The 26,305-nt window shown below is 36.0% G+C and overlaps 2 protein-coding genes across 6 annotated transcripts in view; one reads left to right on the top strand and one right to left on the bottom strand.

Moving 5' to 3' along the window:
• Positions 1-3,037: 3,037 nt before the first annotated feature.
• LOC126818708 (eukaryotic translation elongation factor 2) lies at positions 3,038-21,323 on the bottom strand. Its single transcript, XM_056100357.1, has 15 exons — positions 21,172-21,323; positions 18,834-19,048; positions 18,247-18,431; positions 17,725-17,933; positions 17,285-17,518; positions 15,620-15,733; positions 14,937-15,075; positions 14,346-14,541; positions 11,046-11,184; positions 10,257-10,376; positions 9,673-9,924; positions 6,169-6,378; positions 5,739-5,921; positions 5,438-5,570; positions 3,038-3,576 (listed from the first exon to the last, which is right to left on the bottom strand). The coding sequence occupies exons 1-15, from the start codon at positions 21,172-21,174 to the stop codon at positions 3,383-3,385; spliced, it is 2,526 nt and encodes an 841-aa protein (XP_055956332.1). The 5' UTR covers positions 21,175-21,323; the 3' UTR covers positions 3,038-3,382.
• A 160-nt stretch (positions 21,324-21,483) lies between these two features.
• LOC126817331 (golgin subfamily A member 6-like protein 22) overlaps positions 21,484-26,305 on the top strand; it is a 108,088-nt gene continuing 103,266 nt past the window's right edge. For all 5 annotated transcript variants that reach the window (XM_050544200.2, XM_050544197.2, XM_050544196.2 and 2 more), the window contains exon 1: positions 21,484-21,616. The gene's annotated coding sequence lies outside the window, so the exon portion shown is untranslated. The remainder of the gene's footprint in view (positions 21,617-26,305) is intronic.

The raw sequence follows: 26,305 nt of genomic DNA, 5'->3' as shown, positions 1-26,305 counted from the left end.
ACTTCATATTCATACGGCCACAGTGGCTAAGTGAGTAAGACATTGGCTCACTAAATTGGAGGTCCGGTAGTCGATCCTTGTTAGTGGTGTAGGACGGAAGGACATGGCAAGGTACAATGTATAGTAATTCAGTTGGTCGAAAAACAGATCATGTGTACATATTGGCGTGCATGTAAAAGAACCATAGGTCATAGCGTCGCTGTCCGGGCAAAATGTCCCTCAAAGAACACTGCATGCCCGTCTTCATTAGCCTGCTCCATTTCAAATTCATACTACTAAGATATTTGCTATGAAAGCACCGACATACAACTTAAAATTTTAAAAACTATCCTGTCACTTAAAGGCAACAGATGCAGAAAGTTTAGTCTGAACTGTAGATATAATAGAACGTTTGGTAATTTGGAAATTAATCTGGCTGCAGAATTTTGTATCGTCTAGTTTTTGTAATAATTCAGATGAAATGCCAGTAAAATACCTACAGTGATCTTATTTTGATAATATTACGAAACTGACACAGTTATATGGGATAACAATCACTGGTTTATTATACACAAGCACGACGTTTCGATAAGAGTCGATAAGTATTCTCTTATCGTTATCAAGCACAATGACATTTAGTAAACTTGAGGGTCTATATATATATGTACAATGTGAAACCGTTCTTACTGTCTCTACATCTCATAAGAAATGTTAAGTTATAACACACTTGAATATATTTCCCTTCTAGTTTACTAAGCTGACGTACACACTTAACTGCCTCCTCCCCATACTGATGATGAATATAATCATTTAGTGGCATTTAGCAATTTAGCCACTCAAGGATTATATTCATCATCTATAAAGAGAGAAATGGGGTTTAACGTCCACTCGACACAAACTAGGTCATTTCGGGACCAACATGGTTCAATTTTTATTTCTATAATTCGCTTGGGGTCTCTAGCAGTGGGAGGAAACCGGAGAAAACCCACGAGGTTGGACAGGCGACCCTACTCCTTGCCACGTACAACCGGGGAATCGAAACCACGCCAGTTGACTCAATGATAGGCTTTATGATACAGTGCGCACGTGCTACCCCCCCCCCCCCCCTTATATACCACGCCCCTTATATATATATATATAAAAATGAAAATTAAAAAGTTGAAAGGAAAACAGTATTATACTATTCAAAAAAAGTAGGGGATATTTGATTTTGGGGGCATAATACTAAAATATGCAAATGACTACGAAAAAAGTCACTATAGAACCTAACAGAAGAAACATTTCCAGTTACATGTGACGCCCAAACGCACCAATAGCTACCGCATGGAATGCAGGTGATGCTTGGGATCATCATGGGGGTCCAACCCAAGATTTGCACGACTCTGACTTTGAATGTTACAGTCATTGTGGCATTGAATTCCAGGGTGGAAACATCAGTTTAATTGTTTTAGTGACCAGAAAACAAATTTTGATATGCGTCGGCTTACCCAAAATGAAAGGTTACGTGCCCTTGCCATGCTACAGATCGGCACAACACAGGCGGTTGTGGCGCGGACGATGAATGCTTCTCAGTCTGTCATAAGCAGGCTATGGTCCAGATACCGTGATACACAATCTGTACAGGACAGACCACGCTCAGGTCGACCAAGGGCGACAACTCAAGCCCAGGATCGATTTATCCGTACCTTGGCCTTGAGAAATCGTGTCATCACAGCAAATCAGATCAGCGCTCGTCTTCAAACAGACACTGGTGTGAGACTGAGTGGCCAGACGATTCGGAATCGACTGCATAGGGGTCACCTTCGCGCCCGACGTCCTCGCGTGATCCCTTGTTTGAGAGATCATCACATTCAGGCAAGACGTCGTTGGTGTAGGGATCGTCAACACTGGGATAATCGACGCTGAAGCAATGTGATGTTTTCAGATGAGTCAAGGTTCACTGTTGATTTTTTGGACAGGCGTAGGAGGGTGTGGCGTCGTCGAAACGAGCGCTTCCAAGACGTTAACGTCATCAGACATGATCGATTTGGGGGTGGTTCTGTTATGGTGTGGGGAGGCATCACTGTTGCTGGAAGAACGGCTTTACATGTTGTTGCAGGGCGTGTTACAGGCCAGTACTACCGGGACAACATCTTGGCAGTCCATGTTGTGCCGTTCGCACGACGTCATGGCCGCCGTTTCATCTTCCAGGATGACAACGCAAGATGTCACAGGGCCAGGATCGTTACAGGTTACCTCCAACAACAGAACATCACCACATTACCTTGGTCAGCACTGAGTCCCGACCTCTCCCCCATCGAGCATGTCTGGGACATGCTTGGACCGAGGTTACGTCAACGTCAACAACGTCCTGCCAATGTCCAAGAACTTGCTGCTGCGTTGCAACAGGAATGGGACAATCTGGACCAAAATGACCTTGGACGTCTCATTAGGAGTATGCCACGTCGGATCAATGCTTGTTTGGCAGTATATATATATATACATGTATATATATATATATCATATTAATATGGCCTGAAGAGGTTCAAGAGAACTGAAAACATTAGCCATAAACAGGGTTTATTTCTTTTTTCAACCTAATTTTAACCAAATGTTTCATGAAACTGGACAATCCTATTCAGAAATATTTTTAAACCCCTTTTTACTTGACCAACACAAAACTGGACATACCATGTTTGCGGTAAAAGAAAATTTTGCCTGTACAATGGTTGTGTAAAAGGTTCTTTTAATTTACTCCAAACCTTGACCTACGGTTATTCAGTGTGTTCTTGTTCGACCCCTTTAATTCCCCATTACATGCATACCTAACAGAATGGACCATTCCATTGGCTGGTCAAATTACCTTGGATCCAACAGAATCAGGCTTGCAAATTTCACTAGATTCTTTGTAAATGCAGGAACTGAACCCGTGGTATTACTTTCACATCATTTGTTGTGTGTTCTTTCAAAACTAACGATTATGCAAAGTAATAGTTATTTCTTATCTTTCACATATGCTAGACATTTTACTGGTTTTTGACATTCAGCATCAATATTTAACATAAAAACACTCAACAAGCATAGAAGGATTGTTTTATTTTTTTTCTTAAATTAAACTTTTATACAATCTTAACTTGTCCTTCAAGCTGGATCTCAATGGCTGGGTAGTTCATTTTGTGAGTACTGTTTTAAATTTTATTTCATTACCTACTGCTATTTTCTATTTAAAAGTTTGTCCATTCACCAAAATAAAACAGATTGAATTAGCACTACACTGTTTACGTCATTTGTTTTTAAAAATTTCTTCATAGATACACTGACAATTTCAAATCCGGAAGAAAGGTACTGTTGTAAATTAATTTGACTCTTGTATTCACAAAATATTTCAATAGTCTTTAAATTTGCACTAGACTGCTGGTTAACATTACATTTTATCCAAGTAGTTGTCAAGAGCGGGTATGCCTTCTTTAAGACCTTTTCGTTTTCTGGCGTGTTCAACAATTGCGTAAGGTTTGCTTGTTGAATCAAAAGGATCACCAACAAGCATCTGCCAGTGATCAAATACACACTGTGGGAAAGCTTGTCCTTGTGTTTGTGATCGTAGATCACCAGTGAAACCTGAAATGTGGAATATTCATGTTATAGAACCATCACAGAACAGAGCCGTTCGAGATAATGAAATAGTCTGTTCAACACAATTTAAACATATGCTTTGCATTTCAATAATTACAATGCATCATCAATAATACCTTTCAAAATGTTTCAGCATAGGTGATAGTTAAAAAAATAGATCAGGAAAAATGAATACTTAATCTTGAGCTTGAAGTTTTGACAAGAAATAGCCATAAATTGTATCTGATGATTGTTGAGAATTCCTGATTGTTGCAAATCTCATCTACAGTTCATATTCTTGGTTGTGAATTACCATGGCAATAATGAACAAAGTCTCGGTTGTCAGTCCCATTTATCGGCAGTTTGCGCGAATGACAGGATGTGCTACTGGAAAGGTCAGCTTTGACCGGACATATTAGTGCAACACAATTATGGCATCTAATCCACCAATATCTAATCCATCCGATGCTCATGGAGGGTTGATTATGGGCATTTGAGCCTGTCAAATGTCTTAAATTTATGTAACATTTGAAGCCAGAAAAATTCTGGCAATAAGCAAATTTAGCTCTTAATCGCCAAGCTATACAAATTATCTTATTCTGTAGTATTTATCAACCAACAGGGCTGTTGGTAATTTTTCACAGTACTGCTAATCAAAAAGTCCAAATTTTGCCAAATTTGATTTGCAAATTAAAGGTAAGTTGCCGGGCAACAAAACATACGCCCACAGCAGCTAAATCATCCGAGCAATCGACAAGGGTTGTCGCATATTTATTCTTTTGTAGGTAATTAGGGGAATTTAATAGACAATTTCATACAGATGACATAATTTTCGTCATTCGAAGGTTCACAAGGGTCTAAAAACTAAAACAAGGGCTGTAACTCTGGAAGTAATCTACAGAAATTGTTGAAATTTGACAGGCTTTTTCGTTTAACTAATCCAAATAATGCATATAATTTACATACAGATCGGATAATAACTTTTGTTAAGAGCATTCACAAGGTATAACAAAGTGAAACAAGGGCTATAACTCACGGCATAATTAACGGAAATTGCTGAAATTCAATAGGCTTCTTCGTTTCACTAATTTAAATGATGCACATCAATTTCAAACAGATCGGATGATAACTGATGTCATTAGAGCGTTCACAAGATTCAACAAAGTGAAACAAGGGCCATAACTCTAGATGTAATTAACGAAAATTGCTGAAATTCAATAGTCTTCTTTGACGCATATAAATTTCAAACAGATCGGATAATAACTTTTGTCGTTACATTTCCATGTGGGAGTATAAAAATTGATTTTATGCTTCGTTACGTTAGAAATCTTCGTTAGAAAACAATTTCGTCTGCTTTTTATCGTGTATTACTATTACTATAAACAATATTTTACGGGAATTCTTACTTTGATTTATCATTTTACAATACGTAAACATGTACTTAATTTTTTATATTTTATATACAATACGTGGAGGATACACTGGATTTCTTTCAAAATGAATACTGATATAATTACTTGAAATTGACATGTCTTGCAACGTGAGTGTTACTACTTGATTCCCCATTTCTGGTTTAATAGTCCCTATTCATAGAGTTATGTCCCTGTATTATATAGTATAATGAATTGTGTCTGGGTAGATCAAGAAGAAAATGTCACAGAGAATTCAGTTTATAAAGTTTTATTTGGCATTTTATTCACGTTGCAAGTGTTGAGAAAGCCTACTAGTCTTCAAAATGTGGATAATCTTTGTGACAATATCCAAAATAACAGGCATATTAGTTACTGCGATACAAAAAAGTTCGATTTTAATTTTTGATTAGCAACGGACAACCAGGTCATAAATATGTATAAAATATATAATTTACCAAATGATTCATTGACAGGTAAGTAAGCTTTAACTAATGTTTGTGGTGTACTGCCAATCTGTGAGTTCTCAAATACAATACCTCGTCTTCTATTCAATGTAGAGTAAATACCACCTTGGGCAGATTCGGGTACCTACAATAAATTCCACAATACAAATAAACTGCTTTCAATTCAACAATACTGTATATGATTGTCAGACAATATTTATCATGAAAACTCCATATAGGAAAATAATCAAAAACCAATTTTTGTTTATAGCATAGAACTCCCAACCATCTAAAATGGATTAATTCTACTTACCATAATTTCTACTAAATAAACAGGTTCAACTAATCTAGGAGAACCAGTCAGAATTGAGGCATAGAATACTCTTCTAGCAGTAGGAATAATCTGTCCACCTCCACGATGAATAGCATCAGAATGAAGAGTCACATCATGGATATTAAATCGTACACCTCGCATGTTTTCTTCACACAATACACCCTGAAATCAGTCAAGATGAAAAGATTGAATACATTACACCCTAAATTACACCTTAAATTGTTTTGTCACCATATACAATCAAAAGAAATCTACCTATAAATCATCTTAATCAAATGACCATTTGCTGAATAGTTTTTCTATGCAACAATATCTTTATCCAAGATTAATTCTCTAGAATTGAGGGATTGACTCTAAAGGAAGCAATTTTACAGTTTGAGGAAACAGAACAGAAAGCTAGAAATTTTACCTCTTTTGTAGCCCACTGGAAGCCAGCAACAACACTATCTTTAATTTCATTCAAATATTGTACAGCCTTTGTACAATCCAACAACAAGTTGGGACCAGTTCCTTCAGGTCCAAAAGCCCAGATTTTACGAGCCTCACCTACATCAAAATCAAATTTCTCACTCAAGTATTTGGCTCTTGCTTTAAACTCTTGTCTTGGTGAAACATCACCCTAGAATACAAATAAACACAAGATATGATATGGTATAAATTTTTGATTCAGACTACGTACTCCATTGCTCATCAATTCAATTAAAATGTAGGCTAACTACTTTCATGTTCACCTTATCTAACGAATTTCATTTCCATGGATTTTTTTTATTTTTTTATGGTATTATGGTTTAATTATCATAGATATAATGAAATGAAATGGGGTTTAACGTCCTACTGTTCTGCTCTGACTGGGCTAATGAAGACGGGCATACGCCACATACAGCCTATTCTTATATTGAATTCCAACTGCCAAGGGATCTTTTACGTGCATGCCAATGTATATACGTGACCGCAGTTTTTCGCATCATCCGAATGACTCGACAGCTATCCTTTCCAGCCCTTCGTCCAGCATCACTGACAAGGGGAAAACCATCTTGGAAAATCCTGATGAACTTTCTCGGTCAATGCAGGGATCGAACATGCAGCCTCCAGGCTCCCTCTTGGATAGAATATCTCGCTGAATATTTTGCCAGGCAGCAATATTTTCACATCCAAGAAATGGGGCATTTTGTCTCAGTACTTATTCCTTGACCGATTCGTACAAAAATTTTCATTGACAAAGGTTCCAAATGTGATTTTAATATCTCCTGGTGGCTTTGGACATCCGGATAACTTTATAAGATCTATATTAGTTATAAAATCATTAAGAAAATATGAATCTCATTACAACAAAATGGAATAGAGTTTAATTTCCTACTGCGACTGTGCTTTGCAGTGTGCAGTTCTTTGACGTACATTGCTCTATATAAATATCGTAATATGAAACCTTTTTATTCAGTGATGGGATTTCAAAATTATTCTTGTCGCACACTTTTTTCCCGAAAAAAAAAGGGGCATAACTCTTATTATTTAAGCAGACGTTTTTAAACCACAATTAAGAATCACGTGTCAACAAAATATTCAAATTTATACGTAATAAAAAAATATCTTCACCTCGTTATTTTTCATGCTTAATTCTCATACGGTATTAAAATTTATGTCAATAATATTCTTACAAAATTACATGACATCGTAATACCATAGAATGAAAGTGTGACGGCTACTGTCGATCGGTACCTGTTTCAAATTCCCCCCAAATTACCGTATTTTTCGGGTCATATTTCGATACATTTTTCAGCAAAGACCGGCATTCATCTCATACTCCGTTTCGATTTATATACGAAAGGAAAAATATGACATCCCGAAATTTATTTCGTAGTAAACGTTGCTCAAAAACGAGCGAGGGACACCAACTGCAGCTAAATAATCACATTCGACTCTAGCACGCGCTATCGTCTAAAACAATTAACTAACCTTATTCCAATCGACATAGTCATCAACATTTCTTAGCGTGTTTATTTAAAAACATAAACCCCACTCAAAATATGATCATAAATCCGACACTATGTCATCAAAATAGAATCTTTTCTCTCACATCAGGCGTGTTGATTCGGCACGTTTAAATCTCTTAATTTCACGCGTCTCGCAAGATGACTACTTTCATTTTGAGTCACTTTACTAAAACAATTAACTAACCTTATTCCAATCGACATAGTCGTCAACATTTCTTTGCGTGTTTATTTATTTATTTAAAAACATAAACCCCACGTATTAAATTCGGCACGTTTAAATCTCTTAATTTCACGTGTCTCGCGAGATGACTACTTTCATTTTGAGTTACTTTACTAGAACCATGCGTGTGTGTGAAATAGCTTTATTTAACTTTGGCTTCCACCGAAGGAATATCGGATACAATGTATATTGAATCGAAGCATGTTGAAAGTTATAATGACTGTCTATTGATGTCTATTACAATATGTGACATCTATAGTTTATACATATTGTCGGTTCACATCAATGCGATCAATATGTCCGACAATGCAGAAACCACGAGGTTAACACGAGGATTAAAATTATAATCACAGTTATTAGATTGATGAATATTCCGACAAAGGGGAAACAATGACTTCTGTTTACGACTAGATTGATGAACTGCCCAACAAAGGATTAAGTCAGTCAATCAAGGCAGATTAAGTAGTTAATCAAGGTAGGTTATTTATAGACGGTCTAAAACGATATATACGTTGATCACTTAATTACCTAATCAATCCAGCGTATTATCGACGATAATCGGGTTGAGTGGTAGTTATACAATCAGTAAACTATTAATTTCAGAATTTTGAATATTATTCACCATGTCTTGATGTCCGATTGGGCATATTCCCGGTCGGACAATTTTGGGCATTTGGAAAAAAGATTCGGACAAGTCCGGAATATACGGGCAAAATCCCATCACTGTTTTTATTTCTTCGACATCGGAATGCCTAAAAGTTCTTGAAAGTCGGCGAATCTGCTTTGGCTCGGCGATTCAAAGATTCGTACAATTCTATCATCCGTATCCACATGAATTCCGCAAAGTAGATATAATACTCCATAATGCTATAAACTAGTGTCAAGCAGATCAAAACAAGCGTAGATGGTGTGAAATTCATTGATATAAAATTTTCTACTTCCAAACTGTGTGAGTAACTGTAGCCTACGACAGAGCGAAATGTAATTGTAAACAGTGCAAAAAGCGGCTTTTCGTGCTTAATTCTTGCAATTAGAAACAAATAATTAAATGTACGTGACGTGGACGCGAGTATTGTGGTCAATTTACTGAACATCAAGAGAGAGAGAAATGGGGATTAACGTCCACTCGAAACAAACTAGGTCATTTCGGGACCAACATATGGTTTAATTTTATTTCAATAATTCGCTTGCGCGTAGGGGTCTGTAGCAGTGGGAGGAAACCAGAGGACCCGGAGAAAACCCATGAGGTTGGACAGGCGACCCTACTCCTTGTCACGTACAACCGGGGATTCGAAACCACGCCAGTCGACTCAATGACAGACTTTATGGTACAGCGCGCGCACGCTAACCATTAAGCCATCCACCCCCCCCCCAATGAACATCAAGTAAAATTTAGTCGCTTGCGACAGGTAGTTTTATTTGCTGTCAAAAAATCGCCTGTCGGCGACAAGTAGACAGGCGAACATTTTGAGCCATGTTTTACGTGCATGCAAATGTGTACACAGGACCTTGATCTTTCCTCCCATCCAAATGCATATCGAATGTCCCTTGACAAAACCTATCCTGCATCACTGACAAGGGGGAAACCACTATTACTATTTGTGTGTAATTTTATTAGACAAGTAAAGGTCGTCATGTTGTAGTTCAAATATTTTCTTCTAGCAATTGACAGTAGTTCAGAAATAAGATGTTTAATACTTACATTATCAATAGCCTCGGCTGTATTATCAGGCATAGGGGCAGCTTTAACAAAAAGACGATTGTGTTTGTTGGGCGATTTTGAAAGACATAAGATAGTGGATTCTTCACTAACTGTTTCTCTATAGGATACAACAGGATCAGATTTTTTAAGAGGGACACCAGCATGATCTTCTTCCAAATCTTTTAGACAGATTTCCAAATGTAATTCACCAGCGCCAGCAATAATATGCTCTCCAGATTCTTCAATTACACACTTGAGAATAGAAAAAAATAATCAAATAAAGCAATAACATAACATAAGGATGGTCATTAGGTTTAATTTTAATTAATTCACCCTAGTAGGGCCCCCTTTCATTACCTACAAGAAGTAAAATGTGTCCGCTATTATCTAAGTAAATGACATTAAAACTGTCTTATCACAGCAATCATTTATAAAATCCATGACGTGAATCTATTCAATAATGAGGAAAGGTGTAAAGGTAATTTTAAAATCTGTTAGTACTGGCCAATCATTTCATCTTATTACATTCAAGATTAAAATGTCATACGAAATCCTGCCATAATCAATACACAGTTATTGCTTACCTGTACCATAGGATCAGATTTGGCTAATCGTTTTAAACCTTCAACCAGTTTCGGTAAATCAGATGGATTCTTACATTCAACAGCAATTCGTACAACTGGACTGACGGAGAACTTCATAACCTGTAAAATAATTCATCGTAATATTTACAAAAACAATAGATCAATAACATAATTCAGATCACTGTAATTATCATCAAAGTGGAATACAATAGTTTCTATTCAATTAACAGAAACTTCTCCCTTAAGCCTAACCCTACATGTATTTACACCCCACCACCATTTTGTGTTGCTCATTAGAATGACCCATGGATGACAATACCAGAATTCTTACATTACAGAAAAAATAAAATGGCTGTTACAACCTGATTAAAATACAGGGCCCTTATTCACGAAAACTTAAACTAAGATACAATCGAAATTTTAAGAAATACTGCAATTCGATTGGCTGACCAATATGCAAATTGGATATATGCAAATTGATTTTACTGGTCAGCCAATCGAATTGCAGTATTTCTTAAAATTTCGATTGTATCTTAGTTTAAGTTTTCCTGAATAAGGGCCCTGATCTCTATATACTTAGTATACTTTTGATGGCCTTCATTAAATGAATATCTTAACGGTTGGAGTGGCCGTAGTGTGACCCTATGATGTCGGTCATTCCATTAACCAATTGGCATCAATAGCTATTTTGATCCCAATGAGCATATTGGAGGTTGTCAAAGACACCTGTACCAATATTCTAGATGTTACTTTAATATGGGAATAAAATAATATATAAGTAAATCTTACTCTCATGTTGTGGGCATCTTTGAAAGTGGTGATAGTACCAGTTTTAACAATGTACTGATCTACTCCAACTAACCCACATATATTACCACATGGTACCTCTTCAATAGCTTCAACATATCTTCCCATCATCAATATAGTTCTAGAAACCAAAATTTCTAAGAGTTATGCAAGGAAAGCATGACAATGCTGGGGCGGATCCAGAGGGGGGGTTTGGGGGGTCGACACATTGTCTCAGGAACCTGACAAACCCCCTCCTGCAAAAATTCCTGGATCCGCCCTGCAATGACTTTCTTGAGATTGTACCATAAATAATCTTATCTAGGTTTACTGGATTCAGGAATCATGACGGTAGTCCTTATACACCAATCATAAAGGAGTTTTGCAAACAGTGACTAGTCCTTATATACCAATAACCAGGGCTTGCCACGAGACGCGAGCAGTTGCTCGCGCTGTGCTCGCGTAAATCTACATTTACGCGAGCGGTTCGTTGCTCGCGCAAAATTTTAAGAAAACCCTGTAAAAATAATCAAAATATTGACAAGTTTATTGCCGAAACTAAACCAACAATGTCAATAACTTCATAAATTCGTCTGTCAAACTGAGATTCACCCAGCTGCACGCGGCATTTCCTCCTTAAATTTGATTGGCTAAAAAGTTACTCAGCACTCTTGTTACTAAAAATACACCTTAGACCTGAACAATATGACTGGTTTTCCTACGAACACCAGTAACGAACGCGTGAAAATCGAGTCTAAAGTAAAGAATGTTTACATCCGGCATTAGGCATTCACGCTAAATGAACACGTTTCAAACTAATATTTATCGGTATTTCCTATTTTATCAGAACTTCGGTTTTTATTCCATTGTGCAGTCGTATAATTTTCAATCTAAGCGTAATAATGGCCAAAGGCAACCTGAAGAAATCCATACGGAAATTGGTTTTAATAAAGAAGAGTACGTATGACTGTCAAAAACAGAAAGCGATGGTCACACATGTTTACTGCAAACTTTGTGCCAGGAATAGCAATTTTCTTATGATTTTAAATTGAAACAATGTTACAAAATGTGTGCTCACGCAAACAACATTTTGCGTGAGCAATTTTTATTGCTCGCCTTGCTCGCCCAAACCTAAATTTGCGTGAGCAGTCATCTGCTCGCCATCAATTTATTCGTGGCCAGCCCTGAATAACCCAAGACAAACTGGTTTCTGTAAATATGTACGACTTGGGTTTTTTAAACCAAGAGCTGGTTGCCTGCCTTTCGCAAAATATACTATGAATTAATTGTCAGTTTCTCATGACCCGAGTTTGTGAAATATACATTGTATGTATGCTACATGTGGTAATTATTACTTAATGAGATGAAATTTAATTTTTTTTTTTAGCTCAATGCCGTTTCTATTTCAGCAATAACTAATGTCAGTTGAAAAGATAGGTTGCCAGGCAACGAAACATACGCCCACAGCAGCAATATCGTCCGGGCAGTCAACAAGAGTTGTCGCATATTTTTAATTTTTTCGGTAATGAACCATTTATAATACATTAAAATCTGATTAAGAGTAACAACTCATTAAGTAATTATCAGAAAACCATTAGAATTTGTTTGGTTTTTATAAAGTTCTGTCCCATGCTAATGTTTAGTATACAAAACTTTTAACATCATGGATTTAGCTGTTTAAGTTATAAAGATTCATTGAAAATCAATATACTTGTTCGTCTCAAGACCTTAAACTCTGTACCAATCTGAAGTCAATCGGATGATAACTTTAGCCTCTAGAGCGTCACAAGATTTTTCAAAGTGATCAAGGGCCATAACTCTGGCAGTAATTATCCGAAATCGTTGAAAATCAATATGATTCTTCATCTCATGACCTCAAACACTGTATAAATTTAAATTTAATAATTTTAGCCTCTACAGCGTCCAAAAGATTTTTCAAAGTGATCAAGGGTCATAACTCTGGCATTAATTATCGGAAATCGCTGAAAATCAATAGGCTTCTTCGTCTCCTGACCTTAAACTGTGTATAAATTTCAAGTCAATCGGATATTAACTTTAGCCTCTAGAGCATCCGCAAGATTTTTCAAAGTGATCAAGGGCCATAACTCTGGCAGTAATTATCGGAAATCGCTGAAAATCAATAGGCTTCTTCGTCTCCTGACCTTAAACACTGTGTATAAATTTAAAGGCAATCGGATATTAACTTTAGCCTCTAGAGCGTCCACAAGCAATTGTGGACGCTCTAGAGGCTAAAGTTAAAGGCATTTGTGGACGCCGGACGGACAGGTGACGACAATATACGACCACATTTCAATGTGGGCGTATAAAAACAATGGTAACCAGTGTCCGCGATTTATTCACATTTATTCAATATTTTTATAGATTAAAATATCGGTTGCACAATAGCCGGGCATCAAAACATGTAATAGGTCTAAATTATTAGTGATACGCTTGTTCGTTAATTCATTGCATTTCATTTCTTTATCCGTCCTTACTTTGACAGGTTACGAAATGACCTGTTCCAAATTGATTGATGATTTGTTCTGACATAAATAATTAAAAGCATACCCTTGGATTTTTAAATACAAAATAAGTTAAGATTATTTAACAGGTCAGTTTAAGAATTTACTACACACGTGGTCGTTTCTCTAGCTGTGAAGGAAGATAGTACCAATGCTATGGCAATAGCCCGTATGTTTACGCTTCAACTTTGAACCCATCATCGGCACATCGCATCATGATAATATAAATGCTTTTATTATTTTGGCTATCTTAATCAAACTGTTTACATTTCTTTGTGTCCTTTTGAGACCTAAAGGATTATGGATTATATGTGGTCTTTGGTGAATGTTGTAGCTACCATTCCTTGGTATGGATGACAGATATGATACAGCTTTATCACTTCCGGTTTTATGGATGGAGTTGGTGTATTTTTTCACATTCTAGCCTACTTTACTTATTACCTACGGTGTCATGTTCATCGATAAATAGTGGAGTTCAATGCGTCAATTCATTGTTCATATTATTTAAAGGCAAACAAATATAGTTTTAAAGGACAAATTTTGGACCTCACTAAATTTGACCAAATCATTATGGAAGTGTGTAATTATTACGGATGAAAACGGACATGCGGGAGGGTCATGAGAAACAAACAATTAACCGCGGCCTAATGGGACCTAGCTAGCCAACTGCACTTTCCATCCCAGGTAATTATTGACAGAAGTATTCTTCATATATAACACGAAACTAATTCATAGCTATCCCAAGCTTTTTAATGTTATTTAGATATACTTCTAACCCTACCTCTGAATGTTCTTTTCAAACAAGTCAGTTTTAAATCCAGGTGCATAGTTTGGTCCCATAATTCGGACCTTTTGACCTGTGCTCACGGTTCCACCAAATACACGTCCAAAGGCATAGAATCGACCTTTATCAGATGTTGGTACCATTTTCGAGATGTACATGAGAAGGGGGCCATCTGGATCACAGTTTTTCATTGCTATAAAAAAAATTTCAGATTAAATATGCTTCACTCATTCAAGACATTTACATTATTTTCAAAGCTTTAAACAATTCTAGAACAATCAACATACTAAACATCCCCATGAGAAAGAGAGAGAGAGAGAGAGATGGGGATTTAACGTTCACTCAACACAATCTAGGTTATTTCGAGACTAACACACGGTTCAATTTTATTTCAATAATTCGTTTGTCTGTAGGGAGTCTTTCGCAGAAGGAGGACCCGGAGACCCCCCCCCCCACCACAAAGGTTGGACAGTTGACTCAATGACAGACCGTATGATACAGCGCGCATATACTAATCATTCGGCCATCCAACCCTCCTCATCCCCATAAGAATGTCATCAATGTAATATTATTGCTTTATGTACTTACACATAGCAGCCGCATCGTCCATTGGACCTTCATATAATAATTCACATCTGTATGTTTGAGCTGTTACTGGGGAAGGAAGATGGATGACTATCATCTGTAACATAGCATCTCCAGCAGGCAGCCATTTCCTCATCATGGTCTAGAAAAATAAAAGAAATGTCAACGTATTGGTTCTATGAATGCTTAAATAGTCCCGCATTCGATCTGGTGAGAGGTTCAGTCAATTCTTCCAATAGCTTTAACGAACAGTCTAGTACCAGATTTTTAGTGGTGCAAGTCAACAGGTTATTGCACTAGTTTTGTCATGCCAAATAATCATACAAAATAACCAGTTTTAATCACCAAAATATGCCTGAAAAGGTACCTTTAGTATTTTACATTCTGTACATGACAAGAGAGAGAAATGGGGATTAACGTCTACTCGACACAAACTAGGTCATTTCGGGACTAACATGGTTTAATTTTATTTACATAATTCGTTTGCGCGTAGGGGTCTTTAGCAGTGGGAGGAAACCGGAGAAAACCCACGAGGTTTGACAGGCGACCCTACTCCTTGCCACGTCGAAACCACGCCAGTCAACTCAATGACAGACTTTATGATACAGCGCGCACGCCAACCATTCAGCCATCCAACCCCCCCTGTACATGACAATAGTAGGGACAAAATTAGTGATAGTACTTACTTTCAAGAGAGGTTTAGCCTCTAATTCTTTGTCTTCAGCAGACAGTTTAATCTGTAGTTTTTCTGCTAATTTAAAAGCATCATCTTTTGGTTTTGACATACAGGTATCAAAAATCTACCCCCCGCAAAAAAAAAAAAAAAAATGTCAAAAAATATAAAATACAGCCGGCATTGTAAATAACGTAGCAATTATTGGATGTTTAAAAAAAAAAGATAGGTTGTCAGGCATCAAAACATACGCCCACAGCAGCTAAATCGTCCGAGCGGTTGACAAGGGTGTCGCATATTTATTCTTTTGTAGGTAATTAGGGGAATTTAATAGACAATTTCATACAGATGACATAATTTTTTGTCGTTTGTGGGTTCACAAGGTTCTAAAGATAGGTTGCCAGGCAACGGAACACGCCCACAGTCGCTAAATCGTCCAAGCAGTTGTCACAAGGTGCAACAAAGTGAAAGTAATTAACGGAAATTGCTGAAATTCAATAGGCTTCTTTGTTTTACCAATTTAAATGATGCATATAAATTTCATACAGATCGGTTGATAACTTTTGTCGTTAGAGCATTCACAAAATGCAACAAAGTGAAACAAGGGTCATAACTCCAGAAGACATTAACGGAGGTTCTTGAAATTAAAAAGTCTTCTTCATCTCACTAATGCAAACGACATATCCATTTCAAAACAATCAGATGATAAATGTAGTCTATAGAGTGTTCACAAGAAATTGTGGACGATGGACTGACGACCGACGGACAGGGGCGACGGCAATATACGACCACATTTCCATGTGGGCGTATAAAAAGGTGTTATTTGTCCATGTGATCTTTTTTCCCGCCAAAATGAACCGAGTGACACCTAAGTCGCAAAGTAGTTTATTAAACGAATAAAAATTAAACTGGTGTGTATAGCTGATAACAGTGCGCGATTCGGAGGGATACATTTTTCGTATGATAATAGCCTGCGGAATATGTTGTTCAGTAAATGGAAAATGATTAAAATATTGTGTGATGGCGAATGCGATGCCAGATGGAAACGTGGTCAATTCTTACCAAGTGAAATGGTTAATAGATAAAAATTATTGTTCTGTGAACAATTATCAAGCTTGTATATTAAACGTCTGTACTTATTAGTTAGATCGTCTGTACTTATTAGTTAGATCGTGAATTGAATGACTGTTAAAAGGTTAGATTACAATTAGTTTATTGACTTATCTTTGGACTACTTTTAATCTTGTTGACTGACATCAAGGGGATTAAAATGTCTGTACGTAGTGGAAAGGTAAATTACGTTCAACATTTTTTCACTTAATCTGGGACAAGAAACTTGATTGGCAGATTCACTTAAATTTGATAACTTTCTGCTAATTAATATTTGATTCGCACTTACGGCATTTTTATTTAGCAAACTGATGGGATACCGCTCATCATATTCCCTGTCCCTGCCGAGGTCACCTACCATAATCCCAATATATATGACACTCATTAATTATTTGCACATTATCTTTATATAAAGCAGCTAGCAATCAGTCTGCTTAATCTGAGCAGATGCCCAGCAAGTGTGAATACTCTATCTTAATTAAAAAGATGAATGAACCCAACTCAATGTTCCCTGCTTTCTCTGAAAGGCGGGGTAGAATAATACTGTCGATATGAATAATGTTTCTACCTGATAGATAGGCGCCAAGATATATTGAGTGAAACCACGAACATTATCCGCATTTTCTTGTTTTTCCCACACTTTAGTTTTAGTGTTGTAAAACTGATTGCCCCACAATTTTCTCATCATTTTAGCTTCTGGAATTTTGAACTTAGATTGGTAGATCTTGGCAAAATCTTTCAGAGTAAAGGCCCAACCATGAAGACCTGAACCAAATCCAACAGTACCATTCTTTGGGTCAACCTGAAAAATAAAACCTTGATAAATTGGCAAATAAAATCAGTTACCATAATTTTGACCAATAATTTCATTTCAAAATAGAACAATGCTGTCCAGAAAGGTTTTTGAACTAATGCCATAAAGAAACATAGGCATGTTAAGAGATATGCAAGACCTATACCCACAAAGTTGATTGAATTTTTTTTAAAACCAGTTCCAAATGGTCATACCTCAATTACTCCCATAGGACCTTCATTGTTACCATAAGTGTTGACAATAACGTTGATATTTTCTACAATACGTTGGAAGGTTTGATAAAGAGTTTCCTTGTCCAATTGTAGAGTAAGTAGAGCCAAATCCATCTTGTTCATCAATACAACTGGCTTTATTCTTTCAGCAATAGCTTGTCTTAATACAGTCTCAGTTTGTACACAAACACCTGAAATGCATCAATAAGATTTCATACTTTAGAACAGAGATAAATTCACATAACAGTAATCTACAAGGTTTTGTCAACTCAATAGTTGAGTAATTTATAAATAAAGATATGGTAACTTCTATGGTTACATGCAGACATGTCCACCTACTTTTCTCTGACTTTCTCGGCGGACGGTTCTTTCATGTGCATGCCAAATTGTAAACTTAGACCAGTCAACCTCAGATTTTCGTCATAACTAGGAACATTGTCCTCGTCAGCCTCACAGACACCACACCTCTAAAGTCAAGACCTTGTAAAATTATATTTTAATTACCTGATACACAGTCCACAACAACCAGAGCTCCATCAGTTACACGCAGAGCAGCGGTTACTTCAGATGAGAAATCTACGTGACCAGGAGAGTCAATCAAATTAATTAAGAAACCTGTATCTTTATGAATTTCTTGTTTGATGTATACCTTGTCTTCTTCTGCCAGTTCGTAGTATAAAGATATAGCACTGAAAAACAATTTACTCCGCTACAAACTTCACGAAGACATCTTCACCACAAATATATTTTTAGGACTTTTAAAGCCAATAAAAAAATTTCCAGATAAACTCATCCCTAATCATGTAAATACATTGGGCGATACACAAAACAAAATAATATTGACAATTAGAATCAAACAAAGCATTTATTTACAATTTTGTGTCAATATTGCCCCATTTAGTGGTACTGCTTTTCTGGAAAATATGTAAGCTTACACCTACATGATCCATCAAATCTATTGCTCGATATTAGAATAAAGTACCTATACAGCACTTCATGGGGTTTTCGAGTCAGCTATTAAATATTACTGATTATATGTTCTCTCAAATTGTGCACTACTATGGCACTTGAACAAACAAACAAAATCTTACGTTGATTTAATGGTAATACAACGTTCCTGTTCATCTTTCCTTGTATCTGTGAATCTTGTTTCACCAGCCCTGGATCCAGCAATAATACCAGCTTTGCTTACTAAGGAATCAGTCAATGTTGATTTACCATGATCTACGTGAGCAATCACAGACATGTTTCTTATGTTCTTTTTTTTGTCCATGATGTCACGGATCTGGTCCACCGTAAAATTCACCTGGTGAAAGAAATAAAATCGTAACCTACTGCAAGTTTGACAGTGAATGCAGGTGACAAAATATACCTACAAACTACATATACTTCAGCTTGGAAGTCTACGATTCTGAATTACCATTTTATGTAAATGTATTACTAGCAATTGTATTGTAATTGTTTAATATCAATCTCAATATCTGCAAAGATTCCGGCTGAAAAATTATCGAAATGTAAGCGAAATTACTGTTTGTTTACATGAGACGCACGTGGGAAAATACCGCTCTGACGTCACACGGCCGGAGATTTTCCATTGCTATGACTCACTTCATTGGTGAATCTGCACCTTAGTAGGGGTTTCTGGTCACGTGACTTTAGCGTGAAATCGGACAGCCACCGGCTGAAATATAGCCCACTTCAATCTACGATTCTGAATTACTTTTTTATGTAAATGCATTACTAGCAATTGTATTGCAATAGTTTAATATCAATCTCAATATCTGCAAAGATTCAGGCTAAAAAATTATCGAAATGTAAGCGAAATTACCATTTGTTTACAGAGACGCTCGCAGGAAAATACCGCTCTGACGTCACGCGGCCTGAGATTTTCCATTGCTACGACTCACTTCATTGGTGAATCTGCACGTTAGTTACCGGGGGATTTTGATATAGAACTAATCAAACGATAGATAACATTTTTGTGGTTATTATTTTTGTGGTTATTACGTGTGGATTTCAGTTTTAAAATTGGTACTAATGATTCTGAAGGGAAAATACCGCTTATGACGTCACGTCACTCAAATAAAAGCACTTATTTTGGTGCCATTCCACGCATTGACTGCTATAGAGCATTTTGATTACATTATTGACGTCTATCTCGAATTTTAAAATTCCATAACTTTGGATCTAATTAGAATATTTTGATGAAATAAAAAAAATTGGGGTAGCATTTTATGTATATTTTCACAAAATATTTAAAAAAAAATGTTTTCTGTCATATGAAACTTTGACCTGAAACCCCTATCTAATGTATTTGAACATATTACAGCAGCAACATCTACATTGTCTTGGATAAAACGGGCCCATTTATTTGAAACCCGAAATATTTTAACTGTTTTGTAATGTCTGTTATTCGTTATTTATTACCTAATTTGACATGTCACTAGTTTTGTTTTAAAGGCTCAATACCACTCTAGTTGTAACTGAATAGTATGTCCCAATCTTTATTCTGGTCAACAAATTGTACTATTTTAGAATATTTCAATTAATTGATGATACAAATTTCATCTTAACACACCTTATTTAAAAATTTTGAAAAATTCAACATAATGGTTTGAAACGTCGAACGTAAACCTTTTCAAATGAAACTTCGATTTAAAAATATTTTCGAACCATCTGGACAAGTAAAATAGGATGTAATGGATAATTTACACAACAGGTAGGACACTTAAACATCCAGTACTTAGATAGAGATATTATTTATTTTCTGGTGCTTTCAAGCCAGCAAGAGTGTTATTGTCCCTTGAACGAATATTTAAAATGAAACAAAGACTTTAAATTAAAAATTGACAGGGTCACCAAGGCAAAATGAAAATAGATCCAGTTGAAACTGGTGAAAGTCATAATATTATTACTGACATATTGTCACAATTGTGTGTTCTTTCAGTTAAGAACATCTGTGCACATCTATATGTAAAAGTTATACGGTAAATACACAATAATAATCGCAATAGCTCAAGTGTCCGTGAGAATTATTAATACAGCACTAGTGACATTAAAATGATTAAAAATAAATCTGTTTCCGTCCATAAACTAAATGGAAATAAAATCTATATAAATTTCAGCTGTCTAGAACTTGGTCAAAATATATAATGTTCACTCTAATAATAATTTTTTAATTTGTCGTAACAGTTATTCAAATTAGTTAATTTTCAGGAAAATAAATTGCGTTTTAGTCTAGTTAAATCGATGGTATGGTCTCGTGACGTATGGCCATACATACGTGCCATATGTATTTCACGGGTTAGTGAAATTGAGAGTAATATAACGGTACTGTAACAGTACAAATCACCACGAAAACAATACAATCGAAGTCAGAAACAATTTTATTACTAATAACCATTATCATAAATATACGATGACACTCACCATTTTGGATTTTTAGTCGATTGGCAACTCTATATTTCTTCTATGTTGCCTTATCGATGGACCCGTTGAAAAAGATCGAGCGTTGGCTTAATCAAGTCACGTGGACGGAATTCTGAAAGTTTGCCACGTTTCGGATATAATATGAAATATAAATATTTTGGAACTGCCAACTCCAAATTATACTGGAAATAAAGAGAAGAATATGGAATTGTTGTATATGGTTCTGTTTTGAAGAAAAAAGAAATGTAAAATAAAATTGCGTAAATTATCATAATGAATACGAAACTAACCGGAAATGCACAGTCATATTAACATGTCTGTCATTGACCAAAAAGAAGAGATTCGCTGACATATGCAACTGTTTATTGTTAGAAAACCGTTTGTTTTTCAAGCATGGTGTCAAATGCAGAATAATAGCGAAGATTTGAATTGAAAGAATTTATAGGTTTGATTTTCTTTTCTGTTTGTTTCAACCATTAACTTTCTCATTGTAAGTTGGAAGTAGGTAAGATAAGTGATCTAAAAAGACCTCGCACTCACTGTTGCCTAAGTGTTGGCTGTTACTAGTGTTAGGCCTACTGACTGTTCAGTCAAACAAAAAACGATAATTACAATGTTGCAAATATACTAAATGTCGTCAACTCGGTCCTATTTGCATTCTCTGAAATAATCGAACATCTGCATATGGAACCTTTATGTGGTCACTGGTGCAAATCTTAGTCATGTGTAAGTTGATGTTCATAAATAATTTTGTGCACAAGAACATGACATGGAATTGCACTATTACTACTAAATTAGCATAAACGATAGGTGAGACATCATCTATATTTACAGAACATACCAATACTTACTTTACATTTACAAGACATTTTTTTTTAAATATTATTTTAAATAAAGAAAAAGTAGCTTCTACAAGTGGCCCTTGCGGGGTCATTTTCTGACATGTCGTACGGTATAGTTTGATTTTAATTTGTTATGATTTTCTATCTATATTTTATCTGTACCCTGATATTTTATTTTTTAAAATCCTATTATATTGTTTTACCGACCAGTTTTATTTTATTATTGTATATGACTTTCTATCTGTATTGTTTTACATTGTGTACTCATAATCATATATTTTTTTTCTGTACAAGCGCCACTGAGCAGCTTTACAAGCTGGATTTTGGCGCTATACAAGTTCAATAAATTTATTTATTTTTATTTTATTTTATAGCTGGCAGTCAGAACGACAATCTACCTGGTGTAATTAGACTGTTGTGACAATGACAAACTTAGATATTTCATAAAGATTAATTCTTTAACGCCTTTAAAAAATCATTTATGATATGTAAACATAATATTTGTTACAAGAAATACATACATGTAATCACAGTATTCGAAAATTTTAAAATACTAACGATGTTTGGGATTTAACGTTAATGACATTGACATCAAAGATATAATATTTTTTACAATGAACGACCGGCTGATCCTGTTAAAAAAAAAGTTTACAACAGAACATATTGTCTGCTACACCTACAGTATCACATGCTGGCCTCTATGTTTAGTGGTCTTCAATCAAAAACGAAGTTGTTTGAATGAATCACTTCATACAGTGGTCTAGATTTATATGGATCTGTATATTTTTTGTTTTGTTTTTATGCAATGGAAATATTTTAGATAATCTGCTCCTTTGCTGCACATAAAAATTTGATATATACTCAGCCAAATTAAAAACTTGACACTGATGAATTTCAACAATTTTTTTTTCTGGTAAGTCAAATAAATTTTAAAGTGTTTCTAACGATAGTAAGTAGTAAGAAGACTTTAATTTCATAATTTCATAAAATTGTAAAGTCACGTGGATCACGTGACTTTTGAGCATATAACGATGAAAAACCTGAAAAACACATGCAAACACAAACTCGCGAGGTCAATCGATGCAAGTTTGCCTAAACTGAACATGCACACGCAAAAACAAATTAAAATTGTTATTTTCATCTTTGTTAGAAAATGCCGCGCCTTTCAAATATAGAACGTCTACGTGCTATAGGTAGGCTCTATGCTGGTCAGTCTGTGGTCACTGTTCCGGCGTGGTTTCCCCTGGTCAGTGATACAGGGCGGAGGGCCTGACAAGGACAGCTGTCTAGTCGTTCGGATGGGACGAAAAACCGAGGTCCCGTGTACACATTGGCGTGCACGTAAAAGATCCCTTGGCATTAGGAATTCTATATAAGAGTAGGCCATAGCGCCGCTGCCCGGGCAAAATTTCCCTAATAGCACACTGTATGGCGTATGCCCGTCTTCATTAGCCCAGGTTAGGAGCAGGACGTTAAACCCCATTTCATTTCATTTCTGTGGTCACTGTTGCAAGAGCCTTTAATTGTTCACACAAGACAATAATTAATCTTAGAATGAGAGTGCTTCAAACTGGAACTATTGCCGACCGCCCAAGGGCGGGAGCGCCACATGTGACGTCACTCCAGGAAGATCAAGCAATACGATTACGTCATCTTAGAAACAGATTTGTCACAGCAACCTCCACAAGTAGAGAGATGTTTGGTGGAAGGGTAACTGCACAAACTGTTTGAAATCGCTTGCAGGCTGCTGGTCTTCGAGCTGGGACCGAATATTGACACCTCTTCATCGCCGTAATCGACTTGTGTGGGCCACAAGACACATAAGATTTACTCAAAGACAGTGGAATTCGGTTGTCTTTAGTGACGAATCTCGATTCACTTTGAGATTTGCAGATGGCAGGGTCCGAGTGTACCGCAGACGAGGTGAACGTTACGCTCAAGTATGCGTCAGAGAAGTTGACCGATTTGGTGGCGGCAGCGTCATGGTTTGGGGTTCTTTTTGTGCACATGGACGTTCTCCTCTTGTTGTTATCCAAGGGAACTTAAATGCTGTCCAGTACAGGGATCAGATTTGCAACCTGTTCTTCTTTTGTTTATGCAGAGACATGGGCCTGGACTAACGTTTCAACAAAACAATGCTCGACCCCATACAGCAATTGCTACCCAGAATTTTTTAAGAAATGCCGGTGTCCAAGTCCTGGATTGGCCGTCGCTTAGCCCCAACCTTAATCCTATTGAACACATCTGGGACGAACTGGGTCGACGTGTTCGTCAGCAAGTGAATCCACCACTGACGTTGCAGGACCTTCAACATGCTCTTGCTGAGCAGTGGCAACGTCTTCCTCGGATAGTTTTTACTAATGTTCTGAGATCCATGAGAAGATGTTGTGTGGCAGTACGAGACGCTAGAGGAGGCCACAACCGTTACTAAACACTTTATTCTGATTGTTCTCCAAGTCTGTGAATTTCATTTTGGGGGGTACTGTGACATCACGAACGTTATCAATGTCAAGGACTTTCGGCGAGACGTATTCTTGCTTTCTGTTGATGTCAAGGTCGTCTGTGCACAACATAACACTAAAATAGTTGCCTTAAACCAAATATTAAAAATCTAGTCCCAAAAATCCTGAGTGTCAAGTTTTTAATTTGGCTGAGTGTACATGTATGTAAGAGGTCACTCATGAATATGTAAATATGACTAATTGCAGTAATAAGATACTAACATTCTCTCAGATACATGTATGGTAGTCTTAGTTCTTAGATTGATATGATATTTCAGAATAAACTTATACCAGAACATTCATGTATATAATAAAAATAATAATAATAATAATTGATTTATATAGCGCCAACAATTCAACTCAGCGAGCTGCTCTCGGGCGCTTTACATAAGTACAACTAATATAAAATTACAACAATCACAACACATTAATCCATAAAAAAAGACATAAACAAAAAATGGAGAACTTTATTTAGTACACATGATAAAAGTCTGACACAAACACAGATAGAACCGTATTCAATCAGTTGTATATTTGATTAAAACGTTCGGTTTTAAAACCTTTGATAGAATTTGCGCTTTTGATTTCGTTTGATATTGAATTCCATAACTTCGGAGCACTGACGGAGAAAGATCTATCACCAGAGTTGGTTTTTGAAAAAGGCTTAATATATAATACATGTATTGTGATAATCACAGTAATTAGATAATTACATTAGTAATACATATTATTGATATAAATATGTATTAATTTGGGTCATTTATTATTTATGTCTACAAGTATGCTATACTAGTCTAGCTACATGTACATATATGTATATTATTTTCATATTCCACAGTGTCTGTTTGTCATTGTACTGTTCAACCGTTATTTACTCTTAAGTCTTTTATGTAAACTTACATGAAAATACTATGATCTAAATTAACTGAGATGATAGTTTTAAAGTGGTAACAAGAACATGCATAAATCATATTATGTTTCTTGACAAGGAGCACGATCTTCTGATAAAAAAAAATACATACAAGGTAGGGATAATGGTAATGGAATGAAATCATTACATTTCTTTTGTAATGAACTTGTAATGAGTAACGGAAAATTTAAATCTAATAGGTATATTTAAAATGAGAAAACTAGTTATTCTGTGCATTGGGTGAGGGGGGAGGGTATATAAAGTAATGGTAATTAATTACTTTCAAAAAGTAATGTTATTAAATACATTTCCAATGTAATGGCCCCAGCCCTCCTACAGAAATGTAAATTATTGAAATAAGGATACAATAAGTTAGTCCAAAGCAACCTAGTTTGTGTTGAATGGACTTTAAACATGATTTCTCTTTCTATTACAATTATATGAAAAGCCATTGCACTATTCACATTATAATGCCGACTAATATTTTAACAGGATTATTGTTAGCTAATCTGGTCTAAATCTATGATTAGCCCAACAGATACACAATTGGACTCAGTTTTTCCACACTATTTTCTAATTCAAAGTTAAAGATACATTATGGGAGATTTTTATAGAGAGTTGGCCATTCTTGCTATAACAGTTCAAAAGTAGATGATGAAAGAAGAATATATTGAAAAATTCAGTCAAATTACTTTATTCTGAACATAGTTATCATCGTTGTAATATTTGCCTAGAAATGGTAGCGAAATGTGTCTTCACGTTCGCTGAACGTTTGATTGACAAGCGTTAACTCCACCTACATATCTCGATTATCAAGTAAAGTTTTCAATGGCATACGGAAACGCTTTACAGCGGCCTCGCTAAGTACACTCTATCATTTA

Source organism: Patella vulgata, chromosome 4, assembly GCF_932274485.2.
Source record: "Patella vulgata chromosome 4, xgPatVulg1.2, whole genome shotgun sequence".
In the NCBI taxonomy this organism is placed as follows: Eukaryota; Metazoa; Mollusca; class Gastropoda; family Patellidae; genus Patella; species Patella vulgata.
This window is presented reverse-complemented; position numbering and strand designations above follow the sequence as displayed.

Excerpts from the sequence above, each read along its gene's own strand:
- LOC126818708 (XM_056100357.1), bottom strand. Across the intron at positions 18,432-18,833 it reads TGTATTACCATTAAATCAAC|TGCTATATCTTTATACTACG; the intron begins GTAAGATTTTGT and ends ATTGTTTTTCAG. Across the intron at positions 15,076-15,619 it reads AGGCTAAACCTCTCTTGAAA|ACCATGATGAGGAAATGGCT; the intron begins GTAAGTACTATC and ends TTATTTTTCTAG.